This window comes from Eubalaena glacialis, chromosome 5 (genome assembly GCF_028564815.1).
Source record: "Eubalaena glacialis isolate mEubGla1 chromosome 5, mEubGla1.1.hap2.+ XY, whole genome shotgun sequence".
Taxonomy (NCBI): domain Eukaryota; kingdom Metazoa; phylum Chordata; class Mammalia; order Artiodactyla; family Balaenidae; genus Eubalaena; species Eubalaena glacialis.
In genome coordinates, this window is record NC_083720.1 from 86,266,140 (window position 1) to 86,283,431 (window position 17,292).

A 17,292-nucleotide genomic window follows, 5' to 3' on the forward strand; every position below is an offset into this window, starting at 1 on the left:
ATCTGTGTTCAACATGAATACATATCTATCAGGGGAGACACATATAAAATGATGAACTAAAATCATTTCAATTGGGAAAAAAGTTTTGAGGGAAAACAAAAGTGATATTAACTAGCTTTCACAAAATCAGGAATGGTCATGGGGTTGGTGATATTTGATATGTGTGATTCTAGAATAGATATAGTTTACCAGGTATAATTGCCAAGTGTAGAATAGAGGGAAAATTCACTATAACCCAATGTATTCCTTAATTTACTTTAGTGTTAAGATATCGCTGACTTTAATTTCTAGGAGTTATTTTATTCATAGCAGTTTGGAAGGTTCTTAAATGTTAATACTATTATCTTTAGCAGTAAATATTCAGTGGCCTTACATATAAGAGATCAGAATTTCACCAAAATCATATAGTTGAATGACATAAGTCATGGGGAAGTTATATAGTGAAGAGCAAATGTCTTAAAGTTAGAGCTATGCTCAAGACCCAGGCCCTCACTAACTGACTATATAATATAATTTATGTTCTAGACAGTGTTCTAAGGAGCAGGAACCCACAGATAAAAATCTCTATCATTTTAGAACTTATATTCTAGTATGGGAGACAGACAAAAAATCAACAGAAGAAATATATATATTGGGTGGGCCAAAAAGTGCCTTTGGTTTTTTAAGCAAAAATAAAAGACACATTTATCACTTTCTCCAAGAACTTTATTGAACACTGTATTCAGCCTTTTGTTCCACTACCTTCTGCCATTTTTCAGGCAACTTCGTAATTCCATCTTCCCAAAACTTTTTATCTTTTTGAGCAAAGAACTGTTCCAGGTGCCTTTTACAGTCTTCCAGGGAATTGAAATTTTTTCCATTAAGAGAATTTTGTAAAGACTGAAATAAGTGGAAATCGGAAGGTGCAATGTCTGGTGAATATGGCAGATGAATCAGAACTTCCCAGCCAAGCTGTAACAATTTTTGCCTGGTCATCAAGGAAATATGCGGTCTTGCCTTATCCTGATGGAAGATTATGCATTTTCTGTTGACTAATTCTGGACGCTTTTGGTCGAGTTCCACTTTCAGTTGGTCTAATTGGGAGCAATTCTTGTTGCAATTAATTGTTTGGTTTTCTGGAAGGAGCTCATAATAGAGGACTCCCTTCCAATGTCACCACATACACAACATCACCTTCTTTGGATGAAGACCAGCCTTGGTCTTTGGTGTGGTTGGTGGTGGTTCATTTCGCTTGCCCCATGATCTCATCCCTCCATTCCACACTGCTGTACAGTATCCACTTTTCATCGCCTGTCACTATTTGTTTGAAAAACGGAATTTTTTCATTACATTTCAGTAGACAATTGCATGTGGAAATATGGTCAAGAAGGTATTTTTCGCTTAACTTACGTGGAACACAAACATCAAAGCAATCCACATAACCAAGATGGTGCAAATGATTTTCAATGCTTGATTTGGATAGTTTGAGTATGTTGGCTATCTCCCTCATGGTATAACATTGATTGTTCTCAATGAGTGTTTAGATGTGATCACTATTAACTTTAACTTATCTACCCAACCGTGGAGCATCGTCCAGCAAGAAATCTCCAGAACAAAACTTTGCAAACCACTTTTGACATGTTCGATCAGTCACAGCACCTTCTCCATACACTGCACAAATCCTTTTGTGCATTTCAGTTGCGTTTTTACCTTTCTTGAAGTAATAAAGCATAATATGCCAAAAATGTTGCTTTTTTCTTCCATCTTCAATATTAAAATGGCTACACAAAAATTCACCAATTTTGATATCTTTTTTTTAAATGCATGCTGATCTGACAGCTGTAACGTACAATCTAACAAAATTGTTTTGAATGAACTTAAAGACAGCTAAGTGTTACTAGAGCCATCTTATGGGGAAAAAAAACGAATGAACTTTTTGGCCCACCCAATATATTATAATATATATAAGATATACATATTATAATGGCAATGAGTGTTATAAGAGACAAGGCAGGGTAAGGAATATCTGATGTGCAGAGGAAGGAATCATAGGTCATCATTTTAGTCAGCTCAATTGAGAGAATTAGATTGAGCAAAGAAAGAAGGAGGAAGCCATGTTGTTCTCTGGGTCAAAAGAGTTTTAGACAGGAAGAAGAGCCAAAGCAAAAGCCTTACAGCTGGATTATTTTTACAAGATTCAAGAAACATCAAGAAGATATCTTTTATGAAGTATAAATTGGATATAGAGCTGATACTGAGACATAGCGTTGTAAAATATTACATGTAAAGTCCTTGGAACAGAGCCTAGTAGTAGGTAGTATGTAATTCATGCTAGACAATATTAAACTTATTATTATCAATATTATTATTGTGTTACTTCTGTTAGGCAAAGATGCTTCTCTGATGGTTTTAGAATGCTACCTAGCCTTTAAAAATCATTCACTTTGGAAGCTATTATTCTTTGATATCGATATCAAATGTGGGCAGAGCTCTGGCATTTGTCTGAATTAAATAATTGCATTCAAGATGCATGTACAATTATTTTATTTGGCTCCAAATGAACTTGAAGAAAAGTTTCTAAGTCCAGCATATTTTACCATCAAGTTATTGTTTTCCCTAACATAAGAACTGTGGCAGGCATTTAATAAGAAGTCAAATATTTCTTGAATTAATGAATCATACCATCATTTTGGTCCAAAGGAAAACAAGTTATCATGAAGGAAATGATTACAATTTAAACTCTTTTACTTAACCCCAGCTGTTGTAATTCTGTTTATGAAATTCTGTCCATTTATCAGACTACTAATTTAACTTGGAAACACTTTGAAAAAGGACATTGCCTTTTTATTTTAAATGCCTGGGACTTTTCTTGGTGTTTTATGTGCAATAAATGCTCAATATATGTTTGTAATGGATAATTGGGAAGAGTGTATAATTTACAACATATTAGACTTTAAGAGACTTGAAAAAAATTACAAAAGGCTAAATTTTAATATTATTTTTAAGTAACAAAAAAAACCCGAAAGCAGTGTTTTCATAAATCTATTTTTTACCCTAAATTTCTGACATGGTCTGAGTAACTTAAATTTGTACCTAGCCTCCAAGTACAGTATTAACTGATTTCTGAAGAATTTTTGCCCCAGGAAATGATTTGACATTTCAAATCGATTGAGTTTCAATTGTTTAATGAAAGACAAAGGGAAACAGGATTTAGCATGTCTAACCACAGTATTTGAACATGACCAGAACAAGCAAGGGAAGATTTTTTGCCTGGAAAATAGTTAATCCTTTTTATAGGCATTAAGCCACCCCTTAGACTAAATTTATCATATCAGGAACATCACAGAAATAAAGTCACATATTAATAGCCTTAGAATCATATCCAAGACTAAGCATCTTGAAGGATTCCTTCTGTCCCTCCAGGAGCTATAAGTTTTTTGGTTTTGTTTTCCAATTTTAAAATTGGCAAACAGCTTTACCTTTTTTGTGTTTATATGAAAGATAAGTGCACATAAGTGTGGGCATGCATGTGTGTAACATGTGTGTATCTTTAACCTCTCAGTGTACATGTGGAATTAATTGAAATAAAAAAGCAAAGCTCTGAAATTTTCTTAAGATTTAATTAAATTCATAAGTAATAAAAGAGACAAAATATTAAAATATATTCTTTTATCCCAGGGTGTCTATATTGAGCAAGTGTCAAAGAAATAGTTTCTGTACACTGAAAGATGTTTTCCTTTGTATTTCCTATGCAACTAAATCCTGTTAATTTAAGCTTTATATCAGACTAAGAAAGTGTCCAGTAGTCAATTTTCAGAATGAGGTCCCAAGTTTAAAATAGGGACACAGAAAAAAAGTCAATCTAATAGTATCAATGATTGTCTTCAAAGGAAAGAAAAAGAGAAGGTCAAAGTAGAAGACTTTCTCAAATATGTAACTAGAAGAGTGTGGAGATGACATCATTGGTTGAAAGACTGATTAAACAATTTATATCTATAAAATTGTATATATAAGAGACAACCTCACAAAATTAGGGTATAGTAAGAAAGTTATCAATGTGCAGTGTCATTACTGATAAAAGAGAAAGATTAAAAAACAACTACAAAAAAACTCCTAAAAAACAAAAAACAATTACAACACGCTGTGCATACTAGGAGGTTTAATTTATATTCAGCCCAGGGTAATTAGCTCATAGTTTGCTGAGAACAAGTCAATTATTTTGTAGTCCCATGGATAAACACCATTTACAAGTAATAGAAAAGAAAGTAAAAAGGATAGTCTGAAACCTGCAGAAAATGCTCTATGGAATATTTAGCACCTTTAAACAGGATGATCACATGATTTCTAAAACTGATAGAATCCTAAAAGATGTTACAATTCTTTGTCATTTTTTAAATAGAACTTTCTCCCTTCAGGATTGATACTTGTCTATATTATTTTAACTGTATCTAGGTAAGAAGACTCCAAGAGGTTTCTGCATAATCAATTTTAGCCTAAAAAGATTAGAAAGTCTCTATATTTAATTTATTTTTCATTTTCAATGTATTTTAGAATAAAAAATTTATTACTTTGTTTGAAATAGATTATTCTCATAGTATTCAATGTGTTATATTCCTGATTTTTTTCCTTTGGTCTGAATAAAAATTCAAACTGCCAGTGAATATGTACTTTCAATACATAGCTGCTTCTGAGCCCAAATGATGATATAAATTGTCAATGAATATTACATACAGATGATAGTAATATATTTGCAATATATCAGAATTAAGTCTATATCACCACTGAGTTAAATTATTTGTAATTAAAAGACATTTTACGTAAGAGCAAATATCTGGTTTATAATATATTCAAGAGGTTAAAAGGTGATATAAGAGAGTAAGTTCAAAGTGAGACTGGAGTCTAAGTGTTATTATGTTTTTGTGTGTTTATCAATCATATTTTAGCACAGTGAAGAGGGAGAAATATATATAATTCACTGTCCTTAGAACATTCCTAGAAAAGGCTTTTTTTCAATAATTTGCTATTGCTTAAAGGTAACTCCCAAATTTGTGTTAGGCTTTGTCCACACCTCTTCATTTAGTTTTTCTTTTATTTGACAAAACTTTACTGAGTTAATCAGTATACTCTATGTACTAAGAGGTAGGTTCAATTTTCTTAGTCCCAACAAAAATTGCGAAGTTCATTGCCTTGAATGAGATAGGAAAAGCCTTTCTAGAATCATATCATTTAGTTTTTGAATAAGTATGTTTATATAATACTAACATAAAATAACCTGTTCATGAAAAGTAAAATAAAATGGCCAAATATATTTCTTTTTTTTTTTTTTTTTTGATTGCCAGTTAACTTTATTTATTTATTGGGAATATACATATCAAGTATATAAAATGGAGTTTAACAAGCAATTACAAAGGAAATACTTTGTACAACTACCACCCAAGTCAATAACCCCCAAAACCCCAAATATGCACACCCCCTTTACAACTTCACCATCATCTTTGTCTGGGTAGCATCTAGTTGGGTTTTGCCTTTTTATCTAAACTGACAGTCTCTTTTTAATTGGTATGTTTAGATTATTCACATTTAATGTGATTATTGTTTGGATTAAAATCTACCACTTTGCCAACTCTTTTCTATTTGGCACAAACTTTTCTTTGTTTGGCCAAATATATTTCTATCATAAGACAAATGCCCTTGAAATTCAAGAATGCGCATTCAACAAAATGAAGTAAAAGTTTCGTGCAAAAAATTTGCTGGTAAAAAAATATAAATCTCAAATTGATTTTTAGTAAAGTGTATTTTCCTTTAAATTGCAAATTCCTAGTCTCAGCATCACAGTCTGTGTAATTAAGAAAAAAAATTAAAGTGAATAAACAATGCACAAATTTGTAAGGTATTGCTATTTTTAAAAAGTAATATACTTCCGTAAGACAGTAGATCCAAAATTATCTTACCATGTCTTGGGTTTAGTTATGCTGAAAATTAAGCTTTGCCTCTTGGGTACAGATGTCATTCTTATTTAACTGAGAAATACACTAAACATTTCTATATACTAAAATTTAGTTATTCTTGTATGGTAGTTTCAGATAGATATGGAATTCGTGTGTGTGTGTGTGTGTGTGTGTGTGTGTGTGTGTGTGTGTGCTAAAGCTATACTCTCCTTCAGCTACCAAATAGTAGGTAGATTGAACCTTCTCTCACTTTGTCTAATGCTGCAGATGTAATGAAGTGAAATGCTTTTAAGTCAATTTTGTATGCATTAGGGAAAAAATTGGGGAGGGCAGGGGCTGATTCATATATAGGTAAGCGAGAATCCTTAGCTAAATGTCATCAGTAAATTCACATTAACAAAACTTAGGTTAAACAGATAAAGTGTGCTAAGTCTACAATAAAATACTTCTTATACTTTATTTGTTCTTTAATAAACCTTCAAACACACAAATTTATTGGCCTTTAGACGTCTGCTCTTTCCTCCATTTTTATTCAGTGGACCCGACAAATAATATCTTCTTATGATCCCCATGTCCCTAAATATAACTAATGCTTCTGGATTTATTGGAAAGGAAGAGGCCAACCATTTCTCAGAAGTAAATAAATGATATTACAAACCAGCTTTGCAAATGTATCATAGTTATCCACCCTTTCGGGGTAGAAAAGACACCTTATCTCGTGGTAGTTTTCTTAGTAGTTACAATTCACTCAATTCAATTATCTTACTTGATCGAAACCTGAGCAAAGTTTTTATGACAAGACTGGTGGAATTAGCTTATCTTCCAGAAAGCAGGGACAATGGTAGAGCATTCTCCCAAAGTGTCTTCAGAGGGAAGAGATCAGTGGGGCACGAGCTAGCCAGCCTCTGACTGGGGAGGGCTGGCTGTCCTCAACAGAACACAAACTGCTTCCCAGTTTGTGGGAAGAATTTAGAATTTAGCAATTCTAAAAATGTATCACTGCTATTCTAACATTAAAAGTAAGCAATGATTTCTTAGGAAAACTTTCAACACTCAAATGAACAAGAACTAGAAGAAAGGGAATTTTCAGAAAAGAGAAAGGATGTTCAAAGGAAGTAACAGTGTTTTATGAAAATAAAATGTCACTACTGTAATTTAAGGATGTAGTCATAAATCTTTTCAGAATACAATATGCAGTATATTGAAAATGTCTAATTCTATATATTTATGAGTTTAATAGGTGCTGAAGAGTCAAAAGTAAATGAGTAAAACAGTACAAAATCAATATGAATATTGATTTCATGACTTTTTTTTGGACCTTATAGTATATTTTTGTGTATTTGTGCAGGTTTAAATAAATATCTTCATGAAGATTTTCATGAGATTTTCTATAACAGTCTAACACCAAAACATTTTCAAATGGACAGCTCTCATTACGGAATATCCCTTCTAATAGTGGCCTGGATGAAAAATGAAAATACATTTTTTGTAGGAGTAGGACACACTCATGCTTTTATTTGTTTATTTTATTTTATTTTATTTTATTTATTTATTTTTTTTATTTGTTTATTTTTTTAGGAAGGTTGATTATGCTCAGCTCAATGTCAGGAGATACCTTCTACATAAGCTCTTGTTGGGGCTCTACCTCTTTTATTTTTGTTCAAAATGAAAAATGTAGATAGGTAATACACATATTAATGTATCTATTGATACAACATTCAATAAAATTCACTTTAAATCAGTATACACTATGATTGATGTATTCAAGTTGAAATCATTCAGAAGCTGAAAATAAATGCAATCATAAAAAAGGGGTGGTTATTTCTCGAAATGCTTGTTTGCGGGTGTGTCTGCTTTGTATCCATCACCCTGTTAGGATAGAACTCTGGCTAACTAGAATTATTAGTTTTACTCTTCTAAAATGTCAGGCACAGACACAGGCCTTCCCAAACACTAAAATTGAAGCTTTTGAGAGGATACTTCAATACTTTTGAGAGGAAAAATAAAATTCAGGTTAAAATAAACTATATCAGAAAAAGATATGGTTATATTAACGACATAATAAATAATAACAAGTTAATACTATTCTTGTGTAGACAGTATACCTGGAAAAGAGGAACTGTGTGCTTAAAAGTTAGCACTAACATGGACAAGGTAAGGCTTGAGAAATACATCCTTCATACAGGTTATCTACTGACATATTGCTCGCCTCATTTGTTTCGGGATGTGCTTAATAACCATATGGTCAGATCAAGGTAAGGAAGAGATCAGCTGTAAAAGTTCAGAAGCACAGCTTCCTGCCTTACCTTCCACTGAGGAGGAAGCCGATAACCACTGCCAACAAAATGACTCCCACTGTCACAGACACAGCAATTATAGGAATCTGGCTTTGATCGCTGGATGCTGCAACTGCTGATAGGAGACAGAGAAAATATAGCCTGTGGTTACAGGGATCATATGCATTCAAATAAGAGCTGCTTAATAGTCAGTAATCAATGCAAGGTTTAAGCAATTCACCCACACTTGGCTGAGATTTCCCCTTATATCTCTTCTCAATGGTGTGTAATTGAAAAGACATCTTCAGGAGAAAATATTTATTCTCCAAATGGAAATTTGAAAGAACCACTAAGTCACTGATTATTTCCTTATCATAAAAAAGAATGTCATTGTTTGTATAGTATTAATTTAGCAATCTTAGGTTTGCAAGACAAAATGGAACTTTGTTTTTGATTTCAAACACCTCCTAAATAGGAGGTGCTAAGTACATGAGATTTGACGTTTTTAGAGTTTGCATGTGGCTGTTCTCTAGGAAAAAAAAGTCTCATTATATTAGATAGGACTTTTTCTTATAGATATAGGTTGAAATGTCCAAAATGTCCAAAATGATGTGGCTATGACCTCGTATGATATCACTATTTTGAATATAATTTTAAAAACTATAATTTCAAGCAGAATAAAATCACTAAATATACTTTATTAGTAGGAACGCTTTTTCAAAAATATCAAGGCATACATTTAGAACTTTGTATCTACAGTAAGATTAGATTTGTTTACATGATCTTTTTTAAATACATGAATTTAGATGAAATGTTTTATATTTTAATAACACAATTACTATCATAAGAGGAATATGGACATAATTAGATAGTTGTACCTAAAAAAGCAAGGGACTTTTTCTTTTGTGCTGATAGCTAAGTTGATTAAAATAAGAAACTTATAGAGCAAAATAAATTTTATTAATGTTCTCAAGAAACCCTCAATAGGATACCTTAGCATGCTTATTGTTTAATGACATTATCATTTTGATAAATTCAGAGTGGCATGATAACAAATTTTAAGTCACCAAAACTAATAACAACTATATTTCCCATGTTTTGTTTTTCACAGTCTCTTACATGATCTTGGCCCTATCAATAGTTTTGGACATTTAAATGCTACCCTTTCTCGTCTTGTCATCTCATCATTTATTCTTTTAACCAAAATTGACTGACTCTCTGACAACCTTCTTACACTGATCTACATTTTCAACCCTTTCAGATCAGTCTTCAAGAGCCCAGTATTGGCAACAAGTGGTTCATGTATGAGGAAAACTACTACTTACAATAGAAATCTATACTCTTCCCCTCCCTCTTCTTGGATAATAATAGTTGCAATTCAAGGTCCCTTCACCCTGCTTTTTCCTATCCTCTGATGCTGAGGTCTGTGGTAGAGAACTTATTACTGGTGAACAGTATAAATGTAGTAGGGCAAAGCTACCCCACTACCACTAGTAGTAGCCTTCCCCAAGATTTGCTTTATTAATTTCTAAATTCAAATTACTTATTTTCTCAGTCGACTTTCTTTTTGGCAGGTGGCACTGTTTCTAGAGAAAAACATGCAAATTTGGTCCAAATAAGTTCAATGTTATTTCATTTGTGCTCCAAAGCTTTTGATTCTCTCTTTTAATTTCCTTACAGACTCATCCCCATAATGAGTCTTCCTCATTTTCTCAGTAGACTAATCCATTCTAACTTCCCACATTTTAGAAATGTTAAACTTTATAGATAAAAGAGAGTGATCAAGTCTGAACTCCATGGTTAAATACAACTCTATACCCTTCTTTTGCTTTACCTAACTCCACTGTTAGAATCTTTCTTGTCTCTTCCAAGATAATGATCTTTAAAGATCTCCCTCCAGGAGAGATTATCATTTCCTTACAGACTGCTTCTCTGCTACTTACAAGCCTAAACAGATAATTTCTCTTGGAGAGAACAAATTCTTGTACCTAAACTTACTGATATTATTAGTTCAAACTGAATTTGAAAACAGGTCCAACATTTACTATACATTTGGGTTAAGGCAAATTATTTAACCTTGTAAAGTCTCATTTCATTAATCTCCAGTTAGGGATAATTTCCCTGTATCATTATATTTCTGTTTAGAGATAACACTTAGCATAGAGCTTCAACTATTGCCAGCCTTATTTAAATAGAAGATATTACATATACATATTATCTCCTGTTTTATTTGTCATTCTTATTCTCTCCTATTTTTCAGCATCTTGACTGAGTCATCTAGAGCCAGCCTCATCTTCTGAGAACCAACATTACTAAATTTCCTCTGAAACCTCTCTTCTGCCTTTGAGTTCTATGCATGATATATTTGCCGTAAGTAATGAGTACTTCTCCATTTACCTTACCATACACTATAATGAGGTATTTGACCTTGTTGAACATACACTCCACCTTTTAAACTCTTCTCTTGTTTCTATACATCAGATGAGATGTTTTCTCTTTTTCCCACTCTGAAGCACTGCTTTGTCAGTTCTATTGGCTCTGAATTCTCTTCCAACATTTTATGTGTGAGCAGTTCCTGATGAATGCTGGTTCTTAATCCTTCCCACTTCTTTCCATCTCTCTTTCTATCTCTTTCCATCTTTCTCCTTTTCTACCTCTTTTTCTCCCTACCTCTCATAGATATTTCGTTGCTCATGGCATCAGTTAACTATAAGCTGAAGAGTCCCATATTTATATCTCCAACTAATATTTGTCTTCAGAGGATCATTCTATTAAAAAAAAAAAAACCCTCTATTCCCTTTATTTGGATTTTATTTTCACATAAAAATAAACATGTTTAAAATCGACCCTTATACCACATCCACCCCCAATGGCATTAAAAAGAAAAGCATCAATAAATAAACATACCATAAATCAAACCAACAAACCAGACTAATTTTATCTTTTTCTGGTTTCTTTTAAGCAGTACTGAATTTTTCTTAACCCCTACTTACACTTAGTCACCAAATATTTTTGTGTTTCTTTTATGTTTCTGCACATGCATTACTTTTTATTTCATCCAACACTCACCTATTTGATTCAAATCTGCTGGAATATGGTTCATACGTTTTTTAAGTGCTCCCTTTGACTTCTACGTACTCACATGAAATATCAAAAAATATCACTTTGATCATGTTTCTCTGAACAAAAAGTTAATAAATACCTACTGCCTATGGAAAAAAATTTCCAAATTCTCCATCTAGCGTTCAAAAGCCCTTCTAATCTGACTCTAACAAATCTGTCTGGTCTCAATGTGCCAGTTCGGGACTCTGAGAGATAGGGTTTTGGAGGAAGCAGTCATGATTAATCAGAAGTAGGGATCAAAACAGGGCAATTTCAGACTAACCAAAGTATTAATTTCGAGAAAAAGTACGGTGCTTAGAAGTGTGGAATACTTCATTTTTTAGTAATTGCCAAGATCTCTAACTTAGCAATGTGCTAAAATGTGCATGTAGGTATAGGATAATATCTTGCAATAAAACAATTGTTAATGGCATGGCAAAAATTTTCAAAAATGTTTAAATTAATATATTTTATGAAAATACTTTGTAAGTAACGTCAAATCACAAATGTTCATATTTACATGTTTTTATCTGCTGTCCACTGAAATCAGATCTTTTTATAAAATATGCAATTAAATAAAGGGGCTGTGAGGAAGAATTTTAAAAATATATTTTCATTTATTTTTTAAAAGTTTGCAGCACTTTTTTTGTTACCTTCCTTCCTTAGGCTTTCTTTCTTTCTTTTTTTTTTTTTTTGAATTTTTGAATTTTATTTTATATTTTTATACAGTAGGTTCTTATTAGTTATCCATTTTATAAATATTAGTGTGTATATGTCAATCCCAGTCTCCCAATTCATCCCAACCCTGCCCCAACCCCCTCTTTCCCCCCTTGGTGTCCATACGTTTGTTCTCTACATCTGTGTCTCTATTTCTGCCCTGCAAACCAGTTCATCTGTACCATTTTTCTAGGTTCCACATATATGCATTAATATACGATATTTGTTTTTCTCTTTCTGACTTACTTCACTCTGTATGACAGTCTCTAGATCCATCCACGTCTCTACAAATGACCCAATTTCATTCCTTTTTATGGCTGAGTAATATTCCATTGTATATATGTACCACATCTTCTTTATCCATTCATCTATCGATGGGCACTTAGGTTGCTTCCATGACCTGGCTATTGTAAAGAGTGCTGCAATGAACATAGGGGTGCATGTGTCTTTTTGAATTATGGTTTTCTCTGGGTATATGCCCAGTAGTGGGATTGCTGGGTCATATGGTAATTCTATTCTTAGTTCTTTAAGGAACCTCCATACTGTTCTCCATAGTGGCTGTATCAATTTACATTCGCACCAACAGTGCAAGAGGGTTCCCTTTTCTCCACACCTTCTCCAGCATTTGTTGTTTGTAGATTTTCTGATGATGCCCATTCTAACTGGTGTGAGGTGACAACCTCATTGTAGTTTTGATTTCCATTTCTCTAATAGTTAGTGATGCTGAGCAGCTTTTCATGTGCTTCTTGGCCATCTGTATGTCTTCCATGGAGAAATGTTTATTTAGGTCTTCTGCCCATTTTTGGATTGGTTTGTTTGTTTTTTTAATATTGAGCTGCCTGAGCTGTTTATATATTTTGGAGATTAACCTTTGTCCGTTGATTCGTTGGCAAATATTTTTTCCCATTCTGAGGGCTGTCTTTTCATCATGTTTGTAGTTTCCTTTGCTGTGCAAAACCTTCTAAGTTTCATTAGGTCCCATTTGTTTATTTTTGTTTTTATTTCCACTACTCTAGGAGGTGGCTCAAAAAAGAACTTGCTGTGATTTATGTCAAAGAGTGTTCTTCCTATGTTTTCCTCTAAGAGTTTTATAGTGTCCAGTCTTACATTTAGGTCTCTAATCCATTTTGAGGTTATTTTTATGTATGATGTTAGGGAGTGTTCTAATTTCATTCTTTTACATGTAGCTGTCCAGGTTTCCCAGTACCACTTATTGAAGAGACTGTCTTTTCTCCATTGTATATCCTTGCCTCTTTTGTCATAGACTAATCGACCATAGGTGCGTGGGTTTATCTCTAGGCTTTCTATCTTGTTCCATTGATCTATATTTCTGTTTTTGTGCCAGTAACATATTGTCTTGATTACTGTAGCTTTGTAGTATAGTCTGAAGTTAGGGAGTCTGATTCCTCCAGCTCCGTTTTTTCCCCTCAAGACTGCTTTGGCTATTCGGGGTCTTTTGTGTCTCCAGACAAATTTTAAGATTTTTTGTTCTAGTTCCATAAAAAATGCCATTGGTAATTTGATAGGGATTGCATTGAATCTGTAGATTGCTATGGGTATTATAGTTATTTTCACAATATTGATTCTTCCAATCCAAGAACATGGTATATCTGTCCATCTCTTGCTATCATCTTAATTTCTTTCATCAGTGTCCTATAGTTTTCTGCATACAGCTCTTTTGTCTCCCTAGGTTGGTTTATTCCTAGGTATTTTATTCTTTTTGTTGCAATGGTAAATGGGAGTGTTTCCTTAATTTCTCTTTCATATTTTTCACCATTAGTGTATAGGAATGCAAGAGATTTCTGTGCATTAATTTTGTATCCTGCAACTTTACCAAATTCATTGACTAGCTCTAGTAATTTTCTGGTGGCATCTTTAGGATTCTCTATATATAGTATCATGTCATCTGCAAGCAGTGACAGTTTTACTTCTTTTCCAATTTGTATTCCTTTTATTTCTTTTTCTTCTCTGATTGTCATGGCTAGGACTTCCAAAACTATGTTGAATAATATTGGCGAGAGTGGACATCCTTGTCTTGTTCCTGATCTTAGAAGTAATGCTTTCAGTCTTTCACCATTGAGAATGATGTTTGTTGTGGGTTTGTCCTATATGGCCTTTATTATGTTGAGGTAGGTTCCCTCTATGCCCACTTTCTGGAGACTTTTTATCATAAATGGGTGTTGAATTTTGTGAAAAGCTTTTTCTGCATCTACTGAGATGATCATAGGTTTTTATTCTTCAACTTGTTAATATGGTGTATCACATTGATTGATTTGCTTATGTTGAAGAATCCTTGCATCCTTGGGATAAATCCCACTTGATCATGGTGTATGATTTTTTTAATGTGTTGTTGGATTCTGTTTGCTAGTATTTTGTTGAGGATTTTTGCATCTATATTCATCAGTGATATCGGTCTGTAATTTTCTTTTTTTTGTGGTATCTTGGTCTGGTTTTGGTATCAGGGCGATGGTGGCCTCATAGAATGAGATTGGGAATGTTCCTTCCTCTGCAATTTTTTGGAAGAGTTTGAGAAGGATGGGTGTTAGCTCTTCTCTAAATGTTTGATAAAATTCACCTGTGAAGCCATCTGGTCCTGGACTTTTGTTTGTTGGAAGATTTTAAATCACAGTTTCAATTTCATTACTTGTGACTGGTCTGTTCATATTTTCTATTTCTTCCTGGTTCAGTCTTGGAAAGTTATACCTTTCTAAGATTTTTTCCATTTCTTCCAGGTTGTCCATTTTTTTTGGCAAAGAGTTGCTTGTAGTAGTCTCTTAGGATGCTTTGTATTTCTGCTGTATGTTTTATAACTTCTCCTTTTTCATTTCTAATTTTACTGATTTGAGTCCTCTCCCTCTTTTTCTTGATGAATCTAGTTAATGGTTTATCAATTTTATCTTCTCAAAGAACCAGCTTTTAGTTTTATTGATCTTTGCTATTGTTTTCTTTGTTTCTATATCATTTATTTCTGCTCTGATCTTTATGATTCCTTTCCTTCTGCTAACTTTGGGTTTTGTTTGTTTTTCTTTCTCTAGTTCCTTTAGGTTGTTTATTTGAGATTTTTCTTGTTTCTTGAGGTAGGCTTGTATAGCTATAAACTTCCCTCTTAGAACTGCTTTTGCTGCATCCCATAGGTTTTGGATTGTCGTGTTTCCATTGTCATTTGTCTCTAGGTATTTTTTGATTCCCTCTTTGATTTCTTCAGTGATCTCTTGGTTATTTAGTAACGTTTTGCTTAGGCTCCATGTGTTTGTGTTTTTTACGTTTTTTCCCTGTAATTCATTTCTAATCTCATAGCGTTGTGGTCAGAAAAGATGCTTGATATGATTTCAATTTTCTTAAATTTACTGAGGCTTGATTTGTGACCCAAGATGTGATCTATCCTGGAGAATGTTCTGTGCACACTTGAGAAGAAAGTGTAATCTACTGTTTTGGGATGGAATGTCCTATAAATATCAATTAAATCTTTCTGGTCTATTGTGTCATTTAACACTTGTGTTTCCTTATTAATTTTCTGTTTGGATGATCTGTCTATTGGTGTAAGTGAGGTGTTGAAGTCCCCCACTATTATTGTGTTACTGTCGATTTCCTCTTTTATAGCTGTTAGCAGTTGCCTTATGTATTGAGGTACTCCTGTGTTGGGTGCATATATAATTATAATTGTTATATCTTCTTCTTGGATTGATCCCTTGATCATTATGTTGTGTCCTTCTTTGTCTCTTGTAACATTCTTTATTTTAAAGTCTATTTTATCTGATATGAGTATTGCTACTCCAGCTTACTTTTGATTTCCATGTGCATAGAATACCTTTTTCCATCCCTTCACTTTCAGTCTGTATGTGTCCCTAGGTCTGAAGTGGGTCCCTTGTAGACAGCATATATATGGGTCTTGTTTTTGTATCCACTCAGCAAACCTGTGTGTTTTGGTTGGAGCATTTAATCCATTCACGTTTAAGGTAATTATCAATATGTATGTTCCTATGACCATTTTCTTAATTGCTTTGGGTTTGTTTTTGTAGGTCCTTTTCTTCTCTTGTGTTTCCCACTTAGAGAAGTTCCTTTAGCATTTGTTGTAGAGCTGGTTTGGTGGTGCTGAGTTCTCTTAGCTTTTGCTTGTCTGTAAAGCTTTTGATTTCTCCATCAAATCTGAATGAGATCCTTGCTGGTTAGAGTAATCTTGGTTGTAGGTTCTTCCCTTTCATCACTTTAAGTATATCTTGCCACTCCCTTCTGGCTTGTAGAGTTTCTGCTGAGAAATCAGCTGTTAACCTTATGGAAGTTCCCTTGTATGTTATTTGTCATTTTTCCCTTGCTGCTTTCAATAATTTTTCTTTGTCTTTAATTTTTGCCCATTTGATTACTATGTGTCTCGGCGTGTTTCTCCTTGGGTTTATCCTGCCTGAGACTCTGCACTTCCTGGACTTGGGTGGCTATTTCCTTTCCCATGTTAGGGAAGTTTTCGACTATAATCTTTTCAAATATTTTCTCAGGTCCTTTCTCTCTCTCTTCTCTTCTGGGACCCCTATAATGCGAATATTGTTGAGTTTAATGTTATCCGAGAGGTGTCTTATGCTGTCTTCATTTCTTTTCATTCTTTTTTCTTTATTCTGTTCCGCAGCAGTGAATTTCACCATTCTGTCTTCCAGGTCACTTATCCTTTCTGCCGCCTCAGTTATTCTTCTATTGATTCCTTCTAGTGTATTTTTCACTTCAGTTATTGTATTGTTCATCTCTGTTTGTTTGTTCTATAATTCTTCTAGATCTTTTTAAAACATTTCTTGCATCTTCTCGATCTTTGCCTCCATTCTTTTTCCAAGGTCCTGGATCATCTTCACTATCATTATTCTGAATTCTTTTTCTGGAAGGTTGCCTATCTCAACTTCATTTAGTTGTTTTTCTGGTGTTTTATCTTGTTCATTCATCTGGTACATAGCCCTCTGCCTTTTCATCTTGTCTATCTTTCTGTAAATGTGGTTTTTGTTCCACAGGCTGCAGGATTGTAGTTCTTCTTGCTTCTGCTGTCTGCCTTAGTCAGTTTGAACCATTTTTTAAGTTCCTTGATGGGTTTTAATTATTGGCTATTTCATTTGCACTGATTAATTTGTGAGATTTTTTTTTTTAAATATAAAATTCAGTATTATTTTATAATTGGTTTGTAACTGGAGTATGATTGCTTTACAATGGTGTGTTAGTTTCTGCTTTATAACAAAGTGAGTCAGCTTTACATATACATATATCCCCATATCTCCTCCCTCTTGTGTCTCCCTCCC

The 17,292-nt window shown here is 33.4% G+C and overlaps 1 protein-coding gene across 5 annotated transcripts in view; it reads right to left on the reverse strand.

The window, feature by feature from the left end:
* The window catches only part of EPHA5 (EPH receptor A5), a 336,719-nt gene that overhangs the window by 81,015 nt on the left and 238,412 nt on the right, over positions 1-17,292 (reverse strand). For 3 of the 5 annotated variants that reach the window (XM_061191417.1, XM_061191414.1, XM_061191416.1), the window contains exon 8: positions 8,234-8,339. In XM_061191417.1, the coding sequence (XP_061047400.1) occupies positions 8,234-8,339 (106 nt within the window). The remainder of the gene's footprint in view (positions 1-8,233; positions 8,340-17,292) is intronic. The other 2 variants (XM_061191418.1, XM_061191415.1) reach the window with 1 other exon arrangement.